The sequence below is a fragment of the Carcharodon carcharias genome, chromosome 4, assembly GCF_017639515.1.
Source record: "Carcharodon carcharias isolate sCarCar2 chromosome 4, sCarCar2.pri, whole genome shotgun sequence".
In the NCBI taxonomy this organism is placed as follows: Eukaryota; Metazoa; Chordata; class Chondrichthyes; order Lamniformes; family Lamnidae; genus Carcharodon; species Carcharodon carcharias.
In genome coordinates, this window is record NC_054470.1 from 193,703,334 (window position 1) to 193,728,765 (window position 25,432).

General features: G+C 51.0%; 1 protein-coding gene across 1 annotated transcript in view; it reads left to right on the forward strand.

Annotated features, from left to right (window-relative positions):
* Positions 1–25,432, forward strand: part of LOC121276897 (pikachurin) — a 230,528-nt gene that overhangs the window by 88,741 nt on the left and 116,355 nt on the right. Inside the window, exons 9-10 of the mRNA XM_041185517.1 lie at positions 12,971–13,086; positions 21,650–21,935. Of these exons, the coding sequence (XP_041041451.1) occupies positions 12,971–13,086; positions 21,650–21,935 (402 nt within the window). The remainder of the gene's footprint in view (positions 1–12,970; positions 13,087–21,649; positions 21,936–25,432) is intronic.

Genomic DNA, 25,432 nt, shown 5'->3' on the forward strand with positions numbered 1-25,432 from the left:
CAATGACCTGGCCTCCACAGCCTTCTGTGGCAATGAATTCCATAGATTCACCACTCTCTGGCTAAAGAAGTTTCTCCTCATCTCTGTTCTAAAAGGTCTTCCCTTTACTCTGAGGCTGTGCCCTTGGGTCCTAGTCTCTCCTACTAATGGAAACATCTTCCCCACGTCCACTCTATCCAGGCCTTTCAGTATTCTGTAAGTTTCAATCAGATCCCCCCTCATCCTTCTAAACTCCATCAAGTATAGACCCAGAGTCCTCAAATGTTCCTCATATGTTAAGCTTTTCATTCCTGGGATCGTTCTCGTGAACCTCCTCTGGACCCTCTCCAGGGCCAGCACATCCTTCCTGAGATACGGGGCCCAAAATTGCTCACAATATTCTAAATGTGGTCTGACCAGAGCCTTATTAAGCCTCAGCAGCACATCCCTGCTTTTATATTCCAGTCCTCTCAAAATAAATGCCAACATTACATTTGCCTTCCTAACTACCAACTCAACCTGCAAGTTAACATTAAGAGAATCCTGGACTAGGACTCCCAAGTCCCTTTGCACTCCAGATTTCTGAATTCTCTCCCCATTTAGAAAATAGTCTATGCCTCTATTCTTCCTACCAAAGTGCATGACCTCACACTTCCCCACATTGTATTCCATCTGCCACTTCTTTGCCCATTCTCCTAACCTGTCCAAATCCTTCTGCAGCCTCCTCGCCTCCTCAATACTACCTGTCCCTCCACCTATCTTTGTATCATCTGCAAACTTAGCCAGAATGCCCTCAGTTCCTTCATCTAGATCATTAATGCATAAAGTGAAAAGTTGTGGTCCCAACACTGACCCCTGTGGAACTCCACTAGTCACCGGCCGCCATCCTGAGAAGGACCCCCTTATCCCCACTCTCTGCCTCCTGCCAGACAGCCAATCTTCTATCCATGCTAGTACCTTGCCTCTAACACCATGGGCTCTTATCTTACTGAGCAGCCTCCTGTGCGGCACCTTGTCAAAGGCCTTCTGCAAGTCCAAGTAGATAACATCCATTGGCTCTTTGTCTAACCTACTCATTACCTCCTCAAAGAATTCTAACAGATTTGTCAGGCATGACCTCCCCTTGATGAAACCATGCTGACTTTGCCCTATTTTACCATGCACTTCCAAGTATTCTGAAATCTCACCCTTAATAATGGACTCTAAAATCTTACCAACAACCAAGGCCAGGCTAATCGGCTTGTAATTTCCCATCTTTTGCCTCATTCCCTTCTTAAACATGGGGGTTACATTAGTGATTTTCCAGTCCTCTGGGACGCTCCCTGACTCCAGTGATTCCTGAAGGATCACCACTAATGCCTCCACTATCTCTTCAGCTATCTCCTTCAGAACTCTGGGGTGTAATCCATCTGGCCCAGGTGATTTATCCACCTTCAGACCTTTCAGTTTTCCTAGCACCTTCTCCTTGGTAATGGCCACCATACTCACCTCTGCCCCCCAACGCTCTTGAACTTTGGGGATGTCACCCGTGTCTTCCACTGTGAAGACTGACGCAAAGTACCTATTCAGTTCCTCCGCCATTTCTTTGTTCCCCACTACTACTTCTCCAGCATCATTTTCCAGTGGCCCAATGTCCACTTTTGCCTCTCTCTTACCCTTTATATATCTAAAAAAACTCTTGCAATCTTCTTTTATATTACTGACTAGTTTGCCCTCATATTTAATCTTCTCCCTCCTTATTTCTTGTTTAGTTGTCCTCTGTTGGTCTCTGTAGGCTTCCCAATCCCCCGGTTTCCCACTGCTCTTCGCCACATTTTACGGTTTCTCTTTAGCTTTTATGCTGCCCCTGACTTCCCTTGTCAGCCATGGTTGCCTCGTCCTCCCTTCTTCTTCCTAGAGATGAATTTTTGCCGTCTCTCCCAAATTACTCCCAGAAACTCCTGCCATTGCTGTTCCACTGTCTTTCCTGCTAGGCTCATCTCCCAGTCAATTCTGGCCAGCTCCTCCCTCATGCCTCCTGGAACTCTCTGCCTCAGAAGTTGGTGGAGGTGGGGTCATTGAATATTTTTAAGGCAGAGGTAGATAGATTCTTGTTAGGAAAAGGAATCAAAGGCTTACGGGGTTAGATGGGAATGTGGAAATCGAAACACAAAAAGATCTTATTGAATGGTGGAGCAGGCTCTAACGGTCTACTCCTATTCCTATTTCTTATGTTCTTATATTCTTAAAACCCTGAATTCAAACACAATTATTGACAGTGAAAAAACTACTCCAGTGCATAAAACTTAATCCTTTGTGTGCCTATTAGGTTTTATAAACAAACAAGCTACCATATCAAAGGCATGTTCTGTTATTACAGCCTCTTAAATGTTTCAGTCATCTTCGATTACTAGACCACCTGTTGAACTGAAGCCATTATTAGCCAAGCACTTGCAATGGCTACAGCTGTTATAACTAAAGCTCCCAGTTTCATTGCCTGAAAATGACACGACAGAATGCTGACCCATTTCTGTTTCACAACAGAGTGCCTGTCACTCATTGGAGGGGAGCAGGTGCAAGAGATTTCTTTCCAACTTATGAAACCAGTTTTTTTTAACAGCCATAGCTGTGAGGCGACCATGAGATGTAGGAGCAGAATTTGGCCCATCGAGTCTGCTCCGCCATTCAATGAGATCGTGGCTGATCTGATAATCCTTGACTCCACTTTCCTGCCTTTTCCCCGTAACCCTTGATTCCCTTACTGATTAAAACTCTGTCCTTCCGCTGGGAGCCGGACAACCCAGCCCCACCACCACCACCACAGGAAGCACTCCGTTGGCTGTTGAACGCTTGGGAGGATGTCCCAGGGTGGTTAAAGGCGCTATAGAAATGCGAGTCCTTTCTTTACGCAGAGCGGGGTGACAGTAGGTGGCTCCCTGAGCTAAGCGGCCTCAGCACCGAGAGAGAGAGGGTGGGGGCTGGGGTAAGATTGGCCTCAGGACCCCTGTTGCAGGGGAAGTGGGTGAAATCAGCCCGCTGCTCAGTTCGAGAGTTTGTCCTGAACAGTGCGAGATAAACAACAAACATTGAGCACATTACCAACCACAGTTACCTAGTTAGCATTTAATCTCATTAATTCCAATCTTTCATTTCCTGTAGCCTCACAGCAGTTTCTTTCATTCATATCCAATTTTCCATGTCTTTCACACAGGGTTTGGCACCATAGCGTATCAAGCAGGTCCCTGACTTTGGACTTATTGACAACAACAAGAATCTTTGTTTATAGAATCATAGAATGGCTGCAGCATAGAAGGAGGCCATTCTGCCCATTCTGCCCAGGCTAGCTCTGTGCAAGAGCAGCTCTCGACAGGTCCCACCCTACCACCTTTTTCCCCCAGCCCCTGCAAGTTATTTCCTCTTCCGATAATCATCATCTGAAGGAGACTGGGTCACAAGTTGAGACAGGTGAAAAGGCTTTATCAAAGAAGTCAAGCTTCAACGAGTGACTTTAAAGGAGGAGAGAGTGGTAGAGAGGTGGAGAGATCCAGAGCTGAGGGTCTAGGCAGCTGAAGGCACAGCCACCAACAGTGGAGCGATACTCAAATTTGAGGATACTCAAGAGACCGGAATTAGAGGAGTGCAGAGATCTTGGAGGGTTGTGAGGCTGGGGGAGATTACAGAGATACGGGGGAAGGGCTGAGTCCACAGAGAAAGTTGAAAAGAAGCAGCAGATGATGAGTGACATGGTGAGTTGTTATGATCTGGAATGCATTGCGGTAGAAGCAGATTCAATAATAACTTCCAAAAAAGGAATTGGAAAAATACTGGAAAGGAAATTTTGCAGAGATCTGAGGAAAGAGTGGGCGGGCCGGACTAAAAGCAGAACTCTTTTAAAGCACTGGCATGGGCACAGTGGGTCAAGTGGCCTCCTTCAGTGCTGGGCGTTGCTGTGATTCTTGTAGAAGAACAGAAGCCAGGCAAGATTGGGTTGTACACTGTAGGAGAAGGTTTATCCAGTCCAATTGTTCAAATCTAAGGGTCCACAGGTGGGAGTTGGGAGTGAGGAATGTCAGGAGCAGGAAAAGCTCTTGGATGTAGATCTTGTCAGTCAAACAGCAATCCAGCAATGAGTTACCAGCTATGAACATTGAAGAGGTCTGGGTCGAAAGCTAGTTAGATATGTTCAAGACAAAAACAGAATTACCTGGAAAAACTCAGCAGGTCTGGCAGCATCGGTGGAGAAGAAAAGAGTTGACGTTTCGAGTCCTCATGACCCTTCGAGAGAACTGATTAAATGTTAGAAGAGGGGTGAAATATAAGCTGGTTTAAGGTGGGCGGGGGGGGGGAGAGAAGTGGGGGTGGTGTGGTTGTAGGGACAAGCAAGCAGTGATAGGAGCAGATAATCAAAAAATGTCACAGTCAATAGAACAAAGAAGTGTTGAATGTGGTGATATTATCTAAACGAATGTGCTAATTAAGAATGGATGGCAGGGCACTCAAGGTACAGCTCTAGTGGGGGTGGGGTGGAAAGACTAGCAGGGCATACAAGATTTAAAAATAATGGAAATAGGTGGGAAAAGAAAAATCTATATAAATTATTGGAAAAAACAAAAGGAAGGGGGAAGAAACAGAAAGGGGATGGGGATGGAGGAGGGAGTTCAAGATCTAAAGTTGTTGAATTCAATATTCAGTCCAGAAGGCTGTAAAGTGCTTAGTCAGAAGATGAGGTGTTGTTCCTCCAGTTTGCGTTGGGCTTCACTGGAACAATGCAGCAGGCCAAGGACAGACATGAGTGACAAGGAGAATGGGAGGGATATGGGGAGGAGTTGGGACTTGGGGTATGAAGAAATCAAGTCAGTAAAGTTGAGGGTTATGCCGAGAACATGGGTTATATGATGTTGATATCTAAACCAAAGATTTGTTGCATCTTTGGACCATTTCCTATGTCTAAATGTTCTCAGTTTGGAGTTCCCTCAATAAACCTCTTCACCATTGGTGGCCGTGCCCTTGGTTAACTGGGCCAAAGCTGCAGAATTCTCTCCCTGAACCTCTCCTGCCTCTCTGTCCTCCTTAAAACTGACCTCTTTGACTAAGCCTTTGTTCACGTCTCCTAAAATCTTCTTTGAACTGACATTCGTGTTTAGATTATAGCTTGGTGAAACACCTTGGGACATTTTCCTACACTGGAAACGCAATGTAAATACACAGTGTTGTTCAATTTATTTAGATTGCAACATCCTGCAGTGATGGCTTATAGCTTTGCTCAACATCTTTTCATGTAGATTCTGGCCTGCTAAGTCATCCAGTTTGGGGCCACTTTTTCCCAGCGCTTTGTGAACATTAAACCTCTTCTTCTCTCTCTCCTTTCAGCTTCTCCCATTTTACTTTGGTTGTCACAGGGCTGGTTGGTCACCCTTCTCCACCTCCTCGTGTCAGTCACCCATTCCTCTTCCAATCCCGCTGGGTTTCAGTCTCTCCCCACCGCCTCTGGTCTCGGGCCTTCCTCTTCTCCTTCTCCCTGCCAGTCCCACCTTCATCACTCGCCTCACCACATTTCCTCGCTATCCCTATAACAATCTCTTCTCAGCTCCTTTCTTCGATTCCCCCAGAATCTTCACTGAGCCCCTTGATTCTGCCCTTTCTCATCACTCCACACACCCATCTCAGTATCCGCACCTCATTCCTATCCAGTCACTGTTCCTATCCTCTTGCTGTTGCCCAAGTTTCTGCACTATTTTCAACAAGTCTACTGGTCTCCTGTCCACTGACTCCTGTTTTTTACCCCATAAGCCTAGTAGAATCTCCAATGCCTCTGGTCATCACAAAGGAGTCCTAGAGTCATAGAAGTCTACAGCCCAAAAAAGGCCCTTCGGCCCATCGAGTCTGACCCAGTCAAACAAGTACCAAACTATTCTAATCCCATTTTCCAGCACTAGGCCCATAGCCTTGTATGCCATGGCATCGCAGGTGCACATCCAAATATTTCTTAAATGTTATGAGGGTTTCTGCCTCTACCACCCTTTCAGGCAGTGAGTTCCAGATTCCCACCACCCTCTGGGTGAAAAAATTCTTCCTCACATCCCCTCTAAACCTCCTGCCCCTTACCTTAAATCTATGCCCCCTGGTTATTGATCCCTCCACCAAGGGGGGAAGTTCCTTCCTGTCTACCCTATCTATGCCCTTCATAATTTTATACACCTCAATCATGTCCTCCCTCAATCTCCTCTGCTCCAGGGAAAATAATCCCAGTCTATCCAATCTCTCCTCATAACTAAAACTCTCCAGCCCAGGCAACATCCTGGCAAATCTCCTCTGCACTCTCTCCAGTGCAATCACATCCTTCCTATAATGCGGATTCCAGAACTGCACGTAATACTCTAGCTGTGGCCTAACCAGCGTTTTATACAGTTCCAGCATAACCTCCCTGCTCTTATATTCTATGCCTTGGCTAATAAAAGCAAGTATTCCATATGCCTTCTTAACCACCTTATCTACCTGTCCCGCTACCTTAGCTACCTGGTGGACATGCACACCAAGGTCCCTCTGATCCTTGGTACTTCCCAGGGTCCTACCATTCATCGTGTATTCCCCATTGCCCCTCAGTTACCCCTGCCCAGGGGTCATAGAAACATAGAAACTAGGAGCAGGAGGAGGCCATTTGGCCCTTCGAGCCTGCTCCGCCATTCATTATGATCATGGCTGATCATCCAACTCAATAGCCTGCTCCCGCTTTCTCCCCATACCCTTTGACCCCTTTCGCCCCAAGAGCTATATCTAACTCCTTCTTGAAAACATACAGTGTTTTGGCCTCAATTCTGGTCAATTATGACTCCCAGATATTTCTCTGTCTCTGCTGGCATTATGTATGAGACCAATGTTTTCTGAAGTGAGACATTGTAGGTGACTAGATTCACCAGAACAATGTCAGGTGAATAGTTGAATTATGAGGATACGTTACATAGACTAGGCTGATTCTCCCGAGAGTTTGGAAGATCGAAAGGTGGTCTAACCGAGGGCTTTGCAATGATAAATAGATTCAACAGGTTTCTTATGAAAAGTCTATTTCTTCCAGTGGGGAAATCTTGAACAAGGGCATAACCTTAACGTTATAACAACAACTTGTATTTACGTAGCACCTTTAACATAACAAAACACCCCAAGGTGACTCATGGGAGTGATTATCAAGCAAAATTTGACACCGAGCCAGATAAGAAGCTTCAGGACAGCGGGCCAAAGCATGGTCAAAGAGGTGAGTTTTATGGAGCCTCTGATGTGGGAAAGTGAGGTGGAGTAGCGGAGACGTTTAGAGAGGGAACCCCAGAGATTAGGGGATAGACAGCCACCAACGGCAGAGCAGTTCAAATCAGGGGATGTGCCAAAGCCCAGAATGAGCGGATTGCAGAGATCTTGAAGAGTTGCAGGTCTCGAGGAGTGTACCGAGATAGGGATGGGCCAGGGCATGGAGGGATTTGAAAACAAGGATGAGCATTTAAAAATGGAGGTGTTGCTGGGCTGCCAGCCCAAGTAAGTGAGCGAGCAGGGCTGATGGGGAATGGGACTTGGTGAGACTTAAGATACGGGTAGTAGAATTTTAGATGAGTCAAGGATGGATGACCACAAAAAGCAGGACAAATCGAACCCGGCCAATAATCACCCTATTAGTCTACTCTCAATCAACAGCAAAGAGATGGAAGGAGTCGTTGACAGTGCTATCAAGCAGCACTTACTCAGCAATAACCTGCTCACTGACATCACTCAGGGTGGTGTCCTCGGCCCAACCATCATCAACTGCTTCATCAATGACCTTCCTTCCATCATAGGGTGAGAAGTGGGGATGTTCGCTGATGATTGCACAATGTTCAGCACCATTCACAACTCCTCAGATACTGAAGCAGCCCATGTCCAAATGCAGCATGAGTTGGACAATATCCAGGCTTGGGCTGATGAGTGGCAAGTAACATTTGCACCACACAAGCGTCAGGCAATGACCATCTCCAACAAGAGAGAATCTAACCATCACCCCTTGATGGTCAATGGCATTACCATCACTGAATCCCCCACTATCAACATCCTGGGGGTTGCCATTGACCAGAAGCTGAACTGGACTAGCCATATAAATACTGTGGCTATAAGAGCAGGTCAGCGTCTGGAAATTCTGTGGTGAGTAACTCACCTCCTGACTCGCCAAAGCCTGTCCACCATCTACAAGGCACAAGTCAGGAGTGTGATGGAACACTCCTCACTTGACTGGATGAGTGCAGCTCCCACAACACTCAAGAAGCTCAACACCATCCAGGACAAAGCAGCCCCGCTTGATTGGCGCCACATCCACAAACATTCACTCCCTCCACCACCGACGCACAGTAGCAGCAGTGTGTACCATCTACAAGATGCACTGCGGAAATTCACCAAGGCTCCTTTGACAGCACCTTCCAAACCTACGACCACTACCATCTAGAAGGACAAGGGCAGCAGATGGATGGGAACACCACCACCTGGAAGTTCCCCTCCAAGTCACTCACCATCCTGACTTGGAAATATATCACCGTTCCTTCATTGTCGCTGGGTCAAAATCCTGGAACTCCCTCCCTAACAGCAGTGTGGGTGTACCTACACCACATGGACTGCTGTGGTTCAAGAAGGCAGCTCACCACCACCTTCTCAAGGGCAACTAGGGATGGGCAATAAATGCTGGCCCAGCCAGCGAAGCCCACATCCTGTGAATGAATAAATAGAAAAGGAAGATGGAGGCTGGCCAGGAGAGTGTGGAATAGTTCGGACTAGAGCTAGGATGTTCAGGGGTGCCGGAAAGACTTACATTTGTATAGCGCTTTTCACGATTGCCGGACAGCTCAAAGTGCTTCCTAGCCATTGAAATACTTTTGAAACAAAAACAGAAAATGCTGGAAAATCTCAGCAGGTCTGGCAGCATCTGTGGGGAGAGAAACAGAGTTAACGTTTCAAGTCCGTATGACTTCTTCAGGAGACCCTTCTTCGGACTCGAAACGTTAACTCTGTTTTTCTCTCCACAGATGCTGCCAGACCTGCTGAGTTTTTCCAGCATTTTCTGTTTTTGTTTCAGATTTCCAGCGTCCACAGTATTTTGCTTTTATCGAAGTACTTTTGAAGTTTAGTCACTGTCGTAACAGAGGAAGTGCAGCATCCAATTTGTGCACAGCAAGCTCCCACAAACAGCAATGTGATAAATAATCTGTTTTATGATGTTGATTGAGGGCTAAATAACAGCCAGGACCCCGGGGAGATCTCCCCTGGAACTTGATTCTGGAACCTTCTGACTCTGGTGAGAGTGCTACCAACTGAGTCATGGCTGACAATGGAAACCAGGAAACAATTTTGTCAAACAAAGGGGAGTGGAAATCTGGAATTCTCTTCCCTAGAAGCTGTGGATGCTAGGGGGAAAATGAGCAATTTGAAAATTGAGATGAATAGATTTGAGTTGGGTAAGGGTATGAAGGGATTTGGAACAAGATTGGTGAAATGGGGTTGAGGTACAATCAGCCATAAATCTAATTGAATGGCAGAACAGACTGGAGGGGCAGAATGGCCTCCTCCTGTTCCTATGTAAGTTCTGGCCTCCCCTCCTAACTATGTCATGTTCCACATTTTTAAGGGAGTCTCAGTAAATACTTAAACACCGCCTCATTGCACTCCCCCCCACCACCATCCCACCCGCCTCTTCTCTCTTGGTTTCACATGTCCCTTGTTTCAGCTTCCTGTTTACATCGTGAACTATATTTTCAGCAGCTTTACAAATAGTTTTATAATCTTTTCCTTTTCCTGTGTGGCTGAACTCTTAAAGAAGGATATAACTTTCCTTTTGTTGCTCTTTTCCCCTCCTACCCATTGCTCGCACCCCCACCTAATAGAGGTCTTTAAAATTCTGCTTCAACAGAGTGGATACAGAGAGAATGTTTCCTCTTGTGGGGAAGAGCAGAACTAGAGGCCATCAATATAAGATAGTCACCAAGAAATCCAATCGGGAATGCAGGAGAAAGCTCTTTACCCAGAGAGTGGTGAGATTGTGGAACTCCCTACCGCAGTGTGTGGTGAGCTGAATGTTATAGATGCATTTTAGATGAAACTAGATAAACACATCAGGGAGAAAGGAATGGAGGGCTCAGCTGCTAGATGTAGAAGATCAGGAGATCAAACGAAGCATGAATAGCAACATGGACTGATTGGGCCGAGTATGAAGACATGAATTGGGAGCAGGAGCAGGCCACTCGGCCCCTCGAGCCTGTTCTGGCTTTCGATAAGACCGTGGCTGATCTGACTGTAACCTCAACTCCACATTCCTGCCTACCCCCAATAACCTTTCACCCCCTTGTTTATCAAGAATCTATCTAGCTCTGCCTAAAAAATGTTCAAAGACTCTGCTTCTGCTGCCTTTTGAGGAAGAGAGTTCCAAAGACTCTCATATTTCTGGGAGAAAAAATTCTCCTCACCTCTGTCCTAAATGAGCGACCCCTTATTTTTAAACAGTGACCCCTAGTTCTAGATTCTCCCACAAGGGGAAACATTCTTTCCATATCCACCTTGTCAAGACCCCTCAGGATCTTAAAGGTTTCAATCAAGTCACCTCTTACTCTTCTAAACTCCAGTAGATACAAGCCTAACCTGTCCAACGTTTCATCATAAGACAACCCACCCATTCCTGGTATTAGTCTGGTAAACTTTCTCTGAACTGCTTCTAATGCATTTACACCTTTCCTTAAATAAGGAGACCAATACTGTACACAATATTCCAAATGTGGTCTCACCAATGCCCTGTACAACTGATGCATAACCCCCCACCCCAACTTTTATACTCACTGGCCTGTTTCCGTGCTGTATATCATATCTAATAATGTGATAAGAGTTTTTACAGCTTGTATCTTGTATCTCCAAATGCAACTTAATCCATGTACACAGATCAAACATGTTGTTAAAGTACACAAAAAGAATTGAAAGGGTTAATGGGACGTTAACCTTCATGTTTATTGTGCTAGAATATAATGGACAGGAAGGTTAGCTCAAGCCGTATAAAGCTCTGGTTAGACCACTCCTGGAACATTGTGCACAGTTCTGGAACACCACACCATAGAAAGGATATAATGGCCTTGGAAAGAGCAGTGGACATGCACCAGGATGTTACCCGTCTCCAAGGGTTGGATTGAGGAAAGATTCCAGGCTTGTAAACTAGGCCACCAAAATAGGTGGGTAAGAGGTGATTTGATTGCGCTTTTTAGGACGTTGAGAGGAATTGATAGGGTATTTAGAAATTATTTCTGCTGGCAGATGATTGTAGAGCAAGGTTACATAACCTTACAGTCAGCGTTCGGCCAATCACAAGAGAAAGCGGGCAACACTTCTTCACACAAATGCTGGTAGAGGTGTGGAATTCTGCAGGACAAAAAATATTCATAGACTTTTGCTAGCCAGGGCTGTTGAGGAATATAACGCCCAGGAGAGTGGATGGATTTAGGACACAGGTCACTCATGACCTCATTGAATGTTGGAACAGGCTTAAGGCCTCCTCCTGTCCCTATGTTCTTAAGCCAGACTGCATAGAACGTTTCTCACTATTTGGATCCAGTACCACTGCACAATGACTGATTGAGTAGAGGGGGGCTAATCTGGTCTACAAGTGTGCACTAAACAGGTTGGGAGGGTAGTGGGGGAGATGGAGGAGCAAGGAAGGGGAGTGGTATCAGTGGGAATGTGTAGTGGATGGTGGATGCAGGTATGTGTGGGAGGACGGATTTTATAGTTAGAGTACAGTTGTATAATGTTATTAAATTGAAGATTAGCAGAAGTCAAGAAATGGTAGGAACATAGGACAAGGAGGAGGCCATTCAGCCCCTTAGCCTGTTTTTTCATTCAATTAAATCATGGCTGACCTGTATCTTAACTCCACCCACCTGCCATGGTTCTTAGCCTTTGACAATGGCATGTTATGGTTCACCCCCAGAATCTGAGTTGCCATAGCAACACCCACTGTTAATGCATGTTGTCGTCTGAGTCTGGAGCTGTGGATAATGATGGTAGGGGCTCCGATATCCTTCCCATCCCACGGCTGACCAGGGATCTCTCCCACTCTTACCACCTGCCATTGGCATGTGTTGGAAGGGTTTTCAGGTTGATACTCAACCTGTTTGGCCATGTTAGGAACGCACCTTCAACAACCATCAAGTACCTGGAATGGGACTTGAACCCAGAGCTCCTGGGCCCAGAAACAAGGCCACTACCCACTGCCCCACAAGGCCTCCTGCTTGACATCATTACCAACCAAAACATCTCTCAATCTCAAAGCACCAAATGACCCCCAACACCTGCAGCTTTTTGGGGGGTGGGGGGATGGAGTTCCAGGTTTTTCCTGCCCTTTTGTGTGAAGACTTGCCTCCTGACATTACCCCTGAATAGCCTGGCTCTGATTTTAAGCTTCTGCCCCCTTGTTCTGGACTCCCCCTCCCATCAGAAGAAACAGTTTCTCTCTATCGACCTGATAACATAGTTAAACCATCTGAAATGCCTCAATTAGATCGCCCTTTAATCTTCTAAAGTGAAGGAGATACAAGCCCAAGTGTCTCGGCTAGATGATGAATGAAACCATGAAGCTGGAAAAGGGAGGGGGAGGGGGCCCATGGTTTAGAGAATCTGGAGATGGAGTGGGGTGGAGGAGGTGACTCCTGATTTCAGCACAGTGAGGTAGTTTGAGGGAATGTTCAGAGTGAATTGGACTATCTTGGGTTTCTTGCTACCCAACATTTCTGCTCACTCTTCTTCTGATTTTCCTCATTCACAGGACGATTAACAGGATTGACTGCGTCAACTCATTTCATTCTCCTCACTCAGTAGCTGGCCTGTATTAACACCTGGGCAGATGTTCATTTGCTTGGCGGTTTAGCCCTTTGTTGGTGACAGTGGGAAGTGTTTCTTGGGAGTGGGAGTGATGAGGCGCTGACAGTTGGAGCCGTGGTGACTGACAGAGCTCTTGCTTTGCTCCATGTAGGTGGGGAGGAGCTGGGCAGCGGCCGTTATGGGCACCGTTACACCGTGGACAGTGGGATTGGTGACGATGTCGGATTCACGATCGATGATTCGGACTTTGACATTTACATCGAGGAGGTAACGGGGAATCCGGCGGCGGGAGGAAATGTAGAGGGGGGTGGGGGGTGGAGGTGGCGGGGGGTGGGGGGGGTGGTGGTATGGTGTGGAGAGCCCCAAAAATCTCTACTGAAGAGGAAGAGTGGGAGTTACAGTGTGGCCTAAGCTCTGGCCCTTTGCCCTCTACACAGACACGGCTTCGTGGCCTGAATAGTTTGTTCGTCAGGGGCATGCCCCCACCCCCCCCCACCGACCACGATTTCACGCTGGCCGGGCCAATTAACAGGCAGCCGGCGTGGAACACACCCTGAGAAAGGCTCAGCACTGCCGGTGGGGGGTGGGGGCAGGAAGAGGGCAGGCGCCGAGGTCACCGGGGGGTGCTGGTGAGAGTTTCCACTGAGCGCCCTTGTAGGCAGACGGATGCCCCAGGGAGCTCCAGACCTCCGCGGAATACACAAAACAACAAAACATGCTGCAAAATATGTCCGTGCAGCACCATCAAGCGCCTGAAATCATACCTCATTCAAAACCAGCCCCCAGATATCTCTTTATTTTGTTTCCCCACGGAGATTTCAACCCGAGGTTCAATCGAGGTTCGAGTGAAAATATAAAGGTCGCCTGGGGCGCTTGGCCTGTCTGCCACCCATAAAAATCGACGGGCAACGAAAAATCGCCTTCAACTGCCTCCTCATGGGCTTAATTCCCCACTTAACTGTTGGTGGGAGCTGCGCAGGCCCACCTAGCGAGACATTGTACGAGTGCGCAATGATGTCAGGACACTTGCCCGATGTCACCTCACGCTATTTCACAACTGGACAGGTCGGGCATTGACCCTCTGCAGGGTGTAAAATTCCGGCCCACGTCTACATGCATGTTAAATAGCGGAACCAGCATGTTCGGACAGAGCCAAGCGATCCCACAGCCCACAGGTCAGATCTAAGCTCTGCACTCCGGCTACATCCAGCCGTAAATGGTGGCGGACAATTAAACACCCGAGGGGAGGAGATTCAGTGAACACCTCTCTCCTCAATGATGGGGGAGCCCAGCACATCAGTACAGAAGTTAAGGCTGAAGCATCTGCTACAATCTTCAGCCAGAAGTGCCGAGTGGATGATCCATCTCGGCCTCCTCCAGAGGTCCCCAGCATCACAGATGCCAGTCTTCAGCCAATTCGATTCACTCCACGTGATATCAAGAAACAGCTGAAGACCCTGGATATTGCAAATGCAATGGGCCCTTACAATATTTCGGCAATTGTACTGAAGACTTGTGCTCCAGAACTTGCCGCACCCCTAGCCAAGCTGTTCCAGTACAACTACGACATTGGAATCTACCTGGCTATGTGAAAAATTGCCCAGGTATGTCCTGTACACAAAAAGCAGGACAAATCAAACCCAGCCAATTCCCATCCTATCAGTCTACTCTTGATCATCAGTAAAGTAATGGAAGGGGTCATCAACAGTGCTATCAGGTGGCACTTACTTAGCAATAACCTGCTCACTGGTTTGGGTTCCGACAGGTCCACTCAGCTCCTGACTACATTACAGCCTTGGTTCAAACATGGACAAAAGAGCTGACCCCCCGAGGTGAGGTGAGAGTGACTGCCCTTGACATCAAGGCAGCATTTGACCGAGTGTGGCATCAAGGAGCCCTAGCAAAACGGGAGTCAATGGGAATCAGGGACAAAACTCCACTGGTTGGAGTCATACCTAACACAAAGGAAGATGGTTGTGGTTGTTAGAGGTCAGTCATCTCAGCTCCAGGACATCAATGCAGGAGCTCCTCAGGGTGGTGTCCTCGGCCCAACCATCTTCAGCTGCTTCATCAACGACCTTCCTTCCATCATAAGGTCAGAAGTGGGGATGTTCACTGATGATTGCACAATGTTCAGCACCATTTGCAACTCCTCAGATACTGAAGCAGTCCGTGTCCAAATGCAACAAGACCTGGACAATATCCAGGCTTGGGCTGACAAGTGGCAAGTAACATTCAAGCCACACAAGTGTCAGCCAATGCCCTTCCCCAACAAGAGAGAATCCAACCATCACCCCTTGATGTTCAATGACATTACACTCACTGATTCCCCCACTATCAACATCCAGGGGGTTACCATTGACCAGAAACTGAACTGGACTACCATATAAATACTGTGGCTAGAAAAGCAGGTCAGAGGCTGGGAATCATGCGACGAGTAATTCACCTCCTGACTCCCCAAAGCCGGTCCACCATCTACAAGGTACAAGTCAGGAGTGTGATGGAATACTCCCCACTTGCCTGGATGAGTGCAGCTCCCACAACACTCAAGAAGCTTGACACCATCCAGGACAAAGCAGCCCGCTTGATTAGCACCACATCCACAAACATTCACTCCCTCCACCACAGACACACAGTAGCCGCAGTGTGTGTACCATCTACAAGAAGTACTGCAGGAATTCACCAAGGCTCCATCAATAGCACCTTCCAAACACACGACCACTACCATCTGGAGGGACAAATGTAGCAGATAGATGGAAACACCACCACCTGGAAGATCCCCTCCAAGTCACTCACCATCATGACTTGGAACTATATCGCCATTCCTTCACTGTCGCTGGGTCAAGGTCCTGGAGCTCCCTCCCGAACAGCACTGTGGGTACACCTGCAGTGGCTCAAGAAGGCAGCTCACCACCACCTGCTCGAGGGCAATTAGGCATGGGCAATAAAAAGTGGCCTAGCCAGAGATGCTCACATCCTGTGAATGAATTTAAAAAACACCGATTGCCTTAAAGCCCTGGTTTAAGGGTCTACCTCACTTTGAATGTTGGCTGGCATGAGACATGGAAATGTTATGATCCCTGACTGTGGAGTTTTGCACCACGTCTAACCTGATCATCCTTGACCTCTTGGGCATCTGTGATTCACTGGGGGTTCAAGACAATGGTACGGGCTGATTTGTATAATATCTCCAACTCCCAGCTCCTTCCTCTCCTGAAGGTGTTGACAATCCTGTGGTATCCCCTCTAAATGGCCCATTGTTTGTCTTCTTGTGTGAACGTAATTAATGATTCCTGGTCAGGGTGAAGGAAAGTTCACTTCCCCATTCCCATCACCATTGTACTTGGGAAAATCTGGGAGTGTTCTCTTCCCCAGCACTGACATCAGATGCCAAGACACTAAGGTAACCTTGCCAGATGGAGCATAGCTCCAGCGAGATGGAAATGGACGTTAAATTCTGCACAGGTTCCATTGTGTCCGGGCCCTCGCTGAGTCTCATTCGGCCCATTCCCCTCAAGGGTAAGGGTCGGGGTGGGGGGGTGGGGTGGGGGGGGCTGGTGTCCTTGGAAGGACGGGGTGTGGGGTGGGTGGATGGGGGTGGCATGTTTGGTAAAACCAATCGTCCTGGGTTCCCAACCCAACAGCTGTTCAGCTGGCCCCTCCCCCCCACTTCCCCAAACCCCCTCTCCACAGCCAGCCCACCACCACCCCTCGCCCACCCCCATCCCCATAAGGTACGCTTGTCCAATGGCAGCTGAAGGCAGGATTGTGAAGCCCCACACATTCGAGCAGCCCCACCATGAGCTCACTTGCGCCCACCATGATAAGAGGAGACGTTCGGTAGGTTGTTAATTGGCAGCTGCCTATCCCGATTCCCACTGAGCCGCGTATCTCGGGAAGGATCAATGCCTGGGGGAGTTTTGGGCAGGGGGGTTAGTTTGTGGGGGCGGGGAGGGGGCGTGGCAGAGCTCAGTGTGTCTTCCTGTCACTCTGACCTCGGACACATCTGTTGAGTTACTTGGGATAACTCACGGAGAAAGCCGCAGCCTTGTTTGGTGCCGAGTAACTGCTGGGAGCTGGAGGCTGGGTCTGGCAGGATGTGGCACTGTAAACACTAGCCTGGGCCTCTCTGCTAAATTAATTAAACCCTGGCTGTAACCCCAGTGGAAGGGAAACAGCCGCCAGTTCAAATCACTTAACACTCCCGAGAAAACAATAGCTGGCCTTCCAGAGATGGTGGGCAGCCACAGACTGCACTGACCAGCAAACGCTCTCCTTACATTAACAACACCTCCCCAGCATTCATACATGGAATGCTCCGTATTCTGTTAATCTCCCTCGGATAGCCTTCCTCTACCCCTGCATTTCACTGCCTCCATGCCTGGTCTCCCTGTCCCTCCAACTTTCCCTCACCATCTTACTCTCACTCTCCCTCAACCCCTCTGCCTCACTCCCACCCCTTCTCTCTCTCCCACTACATCTCCCTCTCCCTCCCACTCTTCCCCCAAATTTCCCTCACTCTCTTTTCTTCTCCTTCACTCTCTCTCACTCTCCCTCCAATTCTCCCTCACTATCTCACACTGGCTCTTCCCCACTCCCTTACTCCCTCTCCCTTCTCTCTTCCGCACCCTCTCACGTTCTTCACTCCCTCTTTCTCCCACTCTCACTCCCACTCACCCACAGCCTCTCACTCCCACTCTCCCTCACCCCCTCTCACTCCCACTCTCCCTTCCACTCACCCACAGCCTCTCACTCCCACTCTCCTTCACTCCCTCTCACTCCCACTCTCCCTCTCACTCACCCACAGCCTCTCACTCCCACTCACCCACAACCTCTCACTCCCACTCTCCCTCACCCCCTCTCACTCCCACTCTCCCTTCCACTCACCCACAGCCTCTCACTCCCACTCTCCCTCATCCCCTCTCACTCCCACTCTCCCTTCCACTCACCCACAGCCTCTCACTCCCACTCTCCTTCACTCCCTCTCACTCCCACTCTCCCTCTCACTCACCCACAGCCTCTCACTCCCACTCTCCCTCACCCCCTCTCACTCCCACTCTCCCTTCCACTCACCCACAGCCTCTCACTCCCACTCTCCTTCACTCCCTCTCACTCCCACTCTCCCTCTCACTCACCCACAGCCTCTCACTCCCACTCTCCCTCACCCCCTCTCACTCCCACTCTCCATTCCACTCACCCACAGCCTCTCACTCCCACACTCCTTCACTCCCTCTCACTCCCACTCTCCCTCTCACTCACCCACAGCCTCTCACTCCCACTCACCCACAACCTCTCACTCCCACTCTCTCTCACCCCCTCTCACTCCCACTCTCCCTTCCACTCACCCACAGCCTCTCACTCCCACTCTCCTTCACTCCCTCTCACTCCCACTCTCCCTCTCACTCACCCACAGCCTCTCACTCCCACTCACCCACAACCTCTCACTCCCACTCTCCCTCACCCCCTCTCACTCCCACTCTCCCTTCCACTCACCCACAGCCTCTCACTCCCACTCTCCCTCATCCCCTCTCACTCCCACTCTCCCTTCCACTCACCCACAGCCTCTCACTCCCACTCTCCTTCACTCCCTCTCACTCCCACTCTCCATCTCACTCACCCACAGCCTCTCTCTCCCACTGTCCCTCTCACTCTCCCTCACTCCCTCTCACTCCCACTCTCCCTCCCACTCACCCACAGCCTCTCACTCCCTCACTCCCTCTCTGTCCCACTCTCACTCACTCTCACATTCCCTCTCCCTCACCCCTCCTTCTTCCTCATCCCCTCTCCCTCATCCCCTCCCCCTCACTCTCCACCTCACTCTCACACTCCCTCACCTTCTCCCACTTCTTCTTCCTTATTCCCACTCCCTCTACTCTTCTGCACCCTCTCACATTCCTTCACTCCCTCTCCCCCCCCTCCCTCCCACTCTCCCTCACTACCTTCTCACTTCTCGACCTGCTTGCAGCCTTTGACATTACTGACCACATCGACCTCCTCCAGCGCTGCTCCACTGTTGTCCAGCTGGGTGGGACTGCTCTCTCCTGGTTCCATTCTTACCTATGTAATCATAGCCTGAGATTGACTTGCAAAGGCTTCTCATCCTGTTCCTGCACCATTACCTCTGCTGTCCCCAAGGATCGATCCTTGGCCCTTCCTATTTCTCATCTACACGCTGCCCCTTGGTGACATCATTCGGCAGCATGTTTGTTCCCACGTGGACACTGATGACACCAGGCTTGACCTCGCCACCACCTATCTCAAATCCCCCACGGACACATCTAGAACCGGGCGACACAGTCTCAGGTTAAAGGTCAGGCCATTTAGGACTGAGGTGAGGAGGAACTTCTTCACTCAGAGGGAATTCTCTGCTCCAGAAGGGCTGTGGAGGCTCAGTCACTAAGTACATTCAAGACAGAGATCGATACATTTCTAGATATTAAGGATATCTGTGGATATGGGGATAGTATGGGGAAAATGGCCTTGAGATGGAAGATCAGCCATGATCGAGCTGAATGGTGGAGCGGGCCCGAGGGGCTGAATGGCCTCCTCCTGCTCCTCATCCCTGTGACATCCAGTTATGAAGGGGCAGAATTTTTGTCCTCCAATTAAGTGGGAAGACTGAAGCCATTGTCTTCAATTTCCACTCCAAACTCCATTCTCCTACCACCCACCTCCCTCCGGCAACTGGTTGAGACTGAGACAGGGCTGTTTGCAGATCTGGGGGTGATCTGTGTGATCCTCCGGTTCGGATTATATCGATAAGAATGGAAGCAGGTAGAGCGCAGCCCCACCCAGCCTGGATGAGGGTTGGAGGAAGATGGTGTGGGTGCGCAGCCTTGACCTCCTGTTAGACCCTGCAGTGAGCTTTGAACAACATAGCTGCTCCATCACCAATGCTGCCTACTCTTCCACCTCAGCAACACTGCCCAAATTTTACCCCCCCACCCCCCCACCCCGGATCAGCTCACCTGTTGCTGAGACACTTATTATCTTTTTATCTCCAGATTCATTCTTCACAACCCGCACCCTTGGCTGACTTCCCAGCTTGCAAGTCTCTGAAACTCAGCTCAGTGTAAACTCGGCTGCCGGTATCCCAACTTGCGCCGAGTGTTGTCCACCCACCACCCCGGTGCTTGCTGACCTTCGCTCCCGGTCAAGCAACCCCTCGATTTTAAAATCCGCCTCCTCGTTTTCAAATCCCTCCTCGTCCCCACCCACCCCCCCAGCTCTGTAACCTCCTCCAGCCCCACCATCGTCCGCTTAGCTGTGCTCATCTGATTCTGGTCCCTTGAGCAACCCAACCCCGCCAATTTTAATTGTTCCGACGCTGGTGACCGTGCCTTCAGTAGATAAGGCCCCAAACCCAAACTGTGGGTTGCGACCCACACTGGGGTCATGGGCCGGGACTTTGGGGTCGTGAGATCTGAGACAGCAGTGGTGGGGGGGCCCCTTTGGGGCTCGGACTGAGGTTTGGCACCTGTGAGGCCCCTTTAAATGTTTCTTTGGGGGTGTGGTTTCATCGCCTGTTCCTTGAGGCCTGGTTGCTGCCACTGATTGTGAAGAGGTGGGTCTTCACTCTATTCAGGGGAAGCACAGCAGTTTGTACCTCCCTCTCCCCAAACCCCCCCCACCCCCCACCCCAGCCTCACAGCTCCCCCACCCCGCTCAACAACTCTCTAACCCTCCTTCCCTAACCCCCCACCCACACCCCACCCACAATTTCCGCTCTGGGGTCACACGTAGCTTGAAGCATTAAAAAGGGGTCACGCCAGGGAGAATGTTTGGGAGGCACTGCCTTAAACTCTGGGATTTCCTCCTTCAATCCCTCTGCATCTCTAGGCCACTTCCCTCCTTAACATCGACCTCTTCGAGTAGCATTGGGGTCATGTGATCTGACACCTCCTGATGTGGTAGGGTTGCCAACTGTGACTCAATGTAATCCTGGAGGTCTCACCACATGACTCCCCCCCCCACCCCCGACCCCCCCACCCCCGCAGGCTCTAGCCAACACATCCATCCCTGTGACGAATGGCCTTCCTACACCAACTGGAGAGCAAAAAGACTCATTCCCCAATAAGGTGATGCTTAACCTGTCAGCCAAACAGACTTTTCCCACCCCCCCCGCCCACCGCCATTTTCAACATTTTTATAGCTGGTAAAGAAAAATGTTCAAAGATAATGACAAAAAAAAACAATCTTTGTTAATGTCCCGATGATTTTTTTTCTCCAGGGACGCACACACAGCAGTGCCCTGGAGATTGGCCTTCAATTCCTGGAGACTCCAGGCCAATCCTGGGGAGGGTTGGCAACTCTATTATTTGGTTGGGTGACAAATTTTTCTCTCATGACGATGGTGTTGAAGTGCCTTGGGGACGGCTCACCACGGTTCAAGGTGCTATACGAACGCAGGTCTTTTGTTGTTGCTCTGTGGTGTTGCCGACGTAGAGTCTTACTGGGTTAGGGTTGCCAACTGTCGAAGGTTGTCCAGAAATTAAGGACCAAACTCCTGGAAGCTGTTGTGAGCAACACTGAGAGAAAAAAAAATCGTTCAGGCGCTCGAACGATTGTGATGTTTCCCCCTCTTTTTTTTTTGGAGATTTCGGTTTATTTGTTTCAGAAGCGTTGTTGATGTGGAAGGCGGTACAGCTGGAGGCTGGAGGCCTGGTGATCAAGTCTCGAGGAATATTATGCTCAACCAGAGTTAACTGGGTCAATAGGGTTGCACCTTGGATGACCCGACATCCCACACCCCCACCCCGCACCCCCCCCCCCCAACCCCCCCAACGTCGGAGGTCGAGCCGATAAACTCATGCCCTCTCCCTCTTTGTAGCTTCCCTCGCCCCACGTCCTCGAGGGGAGGAGCAGGAAATTCCGGATTGGGACCCGCCACCGACCGGTTCCCGCCGCCGCCCCGGGGAGACCGACTGCCGTCCAGGCGCCCACCGTCCAGCGGCCCACCCCCTCCGCTCGCCCCCATCTGGCGGCTGGGCGTGTCCTGGACCTCCCATGCGAAGAGGTGAGCTGCCCGGGTGACAGCTTCTGTACCAGTGACTACGAGAGCGGAGGGTCCAGGTGTCACTGCAACTTGGGAAAGACCGGCGAGAGGTGCCGCAGAGGTGAGGGGATGCGTCATTTACATATCATTTGCATAAAATTTACATGGCTTTTGCAGAATTTACATAGATTTACATAAATTTGCACAATTGCCTAGATTTCCATAAAATGGCATAGAATACGTTGAATTGCATAGAATTTACATGGAGTGCAAAGGGACTTGGGAGTCCTAGTCCAGGATTCTCTTAAGGTTAACTTGCAGGTTGAGTCGGTAGTTAGGAAGGCAAATGCAATGTTGGCATTTATTTCAAGAGGACTAGAATATAAAAGCAGGGATGTGCTGCTAAGGCTTTATAAGGCTCTGGTCAGATCACATTTAGAATATTGTGAGCAATTTTGGGTCCCGTATCTCAGGAAGGATGTTCTGGCCCTGGAGAGGGTCCAGAGGAGGTTGACGAGAACGATCCCAGGAATGAAAGGCTTAACATATGAGGGTCGTTTGAGGACTCTGGGTCTATACTCGATGGAGTTTAGAAGGATGAGGGGGGATCTGATTGAAACTTACAGAATACTGAAAGGCCTGGATAGAGTGGATGTGGGGAAGATGTTTCCATTAGTAGGAGAGACTAGGACCCGAGGGCACAGCCTCAGAGTAAAGGGAAGACCTTTTAGAACAGAGATGAGGAGAAACTTCTTTAGCCAGAGAGTGGTGAATGTATGGAACTCATTGCCACAGAAGGCTGTGGAGGTCAGGTCATTGAGTGTATTTAAGACCGAGATAGATAGGTTCTTGATTGGTAACGGGATCAAAGGTTACAGGGAGAAGGCGGGAGAATGGGGTTGAGAAACATCAGCCATGATTGAATGGTGGAGCAGACTCGATGGGCTGAATGGCCTAATTTCTGCTCCTGTGTCTTATGGTCTTATGGTCTACGTAGTCCTACATTGATTTACAGAGGATTTGTAGAATTTATATAGGATTTATACGGAATTACAGAATATTTACATATATTTACATAGGATTTACAACACAGAAAGAGGCCATTTAACCCAACTGATCTGAGACGTATCTACGTTTTGCTCTAACCTCTTCACACCTTTCTTCATCTCATCCAATCAGCGTATTACAAAAACCGCTCTGATGAAAACCATCGACCTGGAACATTAAGTCTATTTCCCTCTTTCTCCACAGATGCTGCCAAATCCATTGAGTATTTTTGGCATTTTCTGTTTTTCTTACACACGAGCCTCCTCCCACCCCTCACTCCGTCAGCCTCATCTCCCACCCTTTCCTCCCTCAGGCCGTTATCCAGCTTCTCTGAAGTGCGTCCTCCTCATTCGCCTCTCCCGGCGAGTTCCGCGTTCTCACCTCTCCCGGGGGCAAAGGAGTTGCTCCTGAATCCCCTGCTGGATTTACTCGTGACTGCCTTGTACTTATGGCCCCTAGATTTTAGTGGCTCTCCCCCCCCGCCCCCCGCCAGCGGAACCATCTTCCCGATGTCCCGCATGTTGAACCCTTTCGGACTATCTAAGAGGATGGATAGTGGGGTGAATCCTCCGGGAACTGGGGCTGCGGAGTCGTTCCCAGCTGGGTTCTCCCAGCTCCCCCCCCACCTGTGACCATCGATGCGCGATCCTGAGTCTAGGTTGGGGTTTACTTCTGACAGACCTTCCTCCTCCCCGGTGTACGGTGGCTCTTTTGTCTGCCTTTCGGCTGTTCTGTTCTCCCGCCCGGTGCCGGGTAAGCTCACGGCCTGCAGTCTGAGCATGAGAATGACCTGGGTGATCGGGAAGTGTGGTGAATGTGATCCGTTCCTGTGACTGGGGTGGGCGGTCTTGTGACACAGTGGGGTGAAGGCCACCCCTCCTTGTCTCTGAACCAGGAAACCCGGGGGTCGGTTCCCACTCCAGCACTTGTTAGTCACGAGGCGGCCGAACAGTTTGATAAACAAGGCACCTGGAAATAGTCGGCAGACCCGGCAGCATCGGCGGAGAGAGGGCAGAATCGTGTTGAGGCATTGGTGGGGGTCGGGGGGGGGTGGTGGGGGGGAGGTGGGGGGGTGGTGGGGTGGGGGGGTGGTGGGGGTCGGGGGGGGGGGTGGGGGGTGGTGGGGGGGAGGTGGGGGAGGTGGGGCGGGGGGGGAGGTGGGGCGGGGGGGAGGTGGGGGGTGGTGGGGGGAGGTGGGACGGGGGGGAGGTGGGGGTGGTGGGGGGAGGTGTGGCGGGGGGGGAGGTGGGGCAGGGGGGGAGGTGGGGGTGGTGGGGTGGGGGGGGGGAGTTGGGGGTGGTGGGGGGAGGTGGGGCAGGGGGGAGGTGGGGCAGGGGGGGAGGTGGGGGTGGTGGGGTGGGGGGGGAGTTGGGGGTGGTGGGGGGAGGTGGGGCGGGGGGGAGGTGGGGCGGGTGGGAGGTGGGGGTGGTGGGTGGGGGGGGAGTTGGGGGTGGTGTGGGGAGGTGGGGTGGTGGGGGAGTTGGGAGCGGTGGGGCGGGGGGGCAGTTGGGGGTGGTGTGGGGTGGTGGGGAGGGGGGGGGAGGTGGGGGTGGTGGGGCAGGGGGGGAGGTGGGGGTGGTGGGGTGGGGGGGGGAGTTGGGAGTGGTGGGGTGGGGGGGGGAGGTGGGGGAGGTGGGGCAGGGGGGGAGGTGGGGGTGGTGGGGTGGGGGGGCAGTTGGGAGTGGTGGGGTGGGGGGGGGAGGTGGGGGAGGTGGGGCGGGGGGGAGGTGGGGGTGGTGGGGTGGTGGGGGGAGTTGGGAGTGGTGGCGGGGGTGTTGGGGGGGAGGTGGGGTGGGGGGGGTAGTTGGGGGTGGTGTGGGGAGGTGGGGCGGGGGAGAGGTGGGGTGGGGGAGGTGGGGCAGGGGGGAGGTGGGGGTGGTGGGGTGGGGGGGGGAGTTGGGAGTGGTGGCGGGGGTGTTGGGGGGGAGGTGGGGTGGGGGGTGGTGGGGCGGGGGGGGAGTTGGGGGTGGTGGGGGCGGAGGAGGTGGGGGGGGGGTGGGGCCTCGTCTGCCTGCCAGCTGCAGGGTCTGGAAGGCCTGCCCGAAACACAAGCCAATCGGGCAGGACCGAGCTCAGCAGCCGGGCCTCCCCCTGAAATCAAGACCGCAGCGGGGGGGCCGGAAGTCTCGCCGAGCGAGAGTTACCGGCCCAATCAGAGGCCAGCAGCTCTCGTGCTCAGCAGCGCCACCGGTGAGGCCGTGGCTGCTGCCGGGAGGACAGGCACCGGAGTCCCAGCATTGCGGGGATTGGGGGAGAGGGGTCAGCAGCAAGGCTGGGTGGGGTGCTGGCTCTCGATGGCTGCTGCACCCCCCCACCCCCCACCACCCTTTCCAAGGTCAAGTCCCTTGTTCAGGCGCTGAGTGCCTTTGATCAAGCGATCATGGGGACCCCCGGCCCTCTCTCCCAGAGGTGACAAACTGGGCGTGTGGTTTCACCTGCAGCATGCACATCGCATAGCAACAGCCCCTCCTGCTGGCTGGATTAATACCAGTGGATGAGGGCCTTAGGTGGTCATTAATTAGCGGCAGGGAAGGGAGGTCGACCATGAGCCTTCCTGCCCAGAATTTAGTC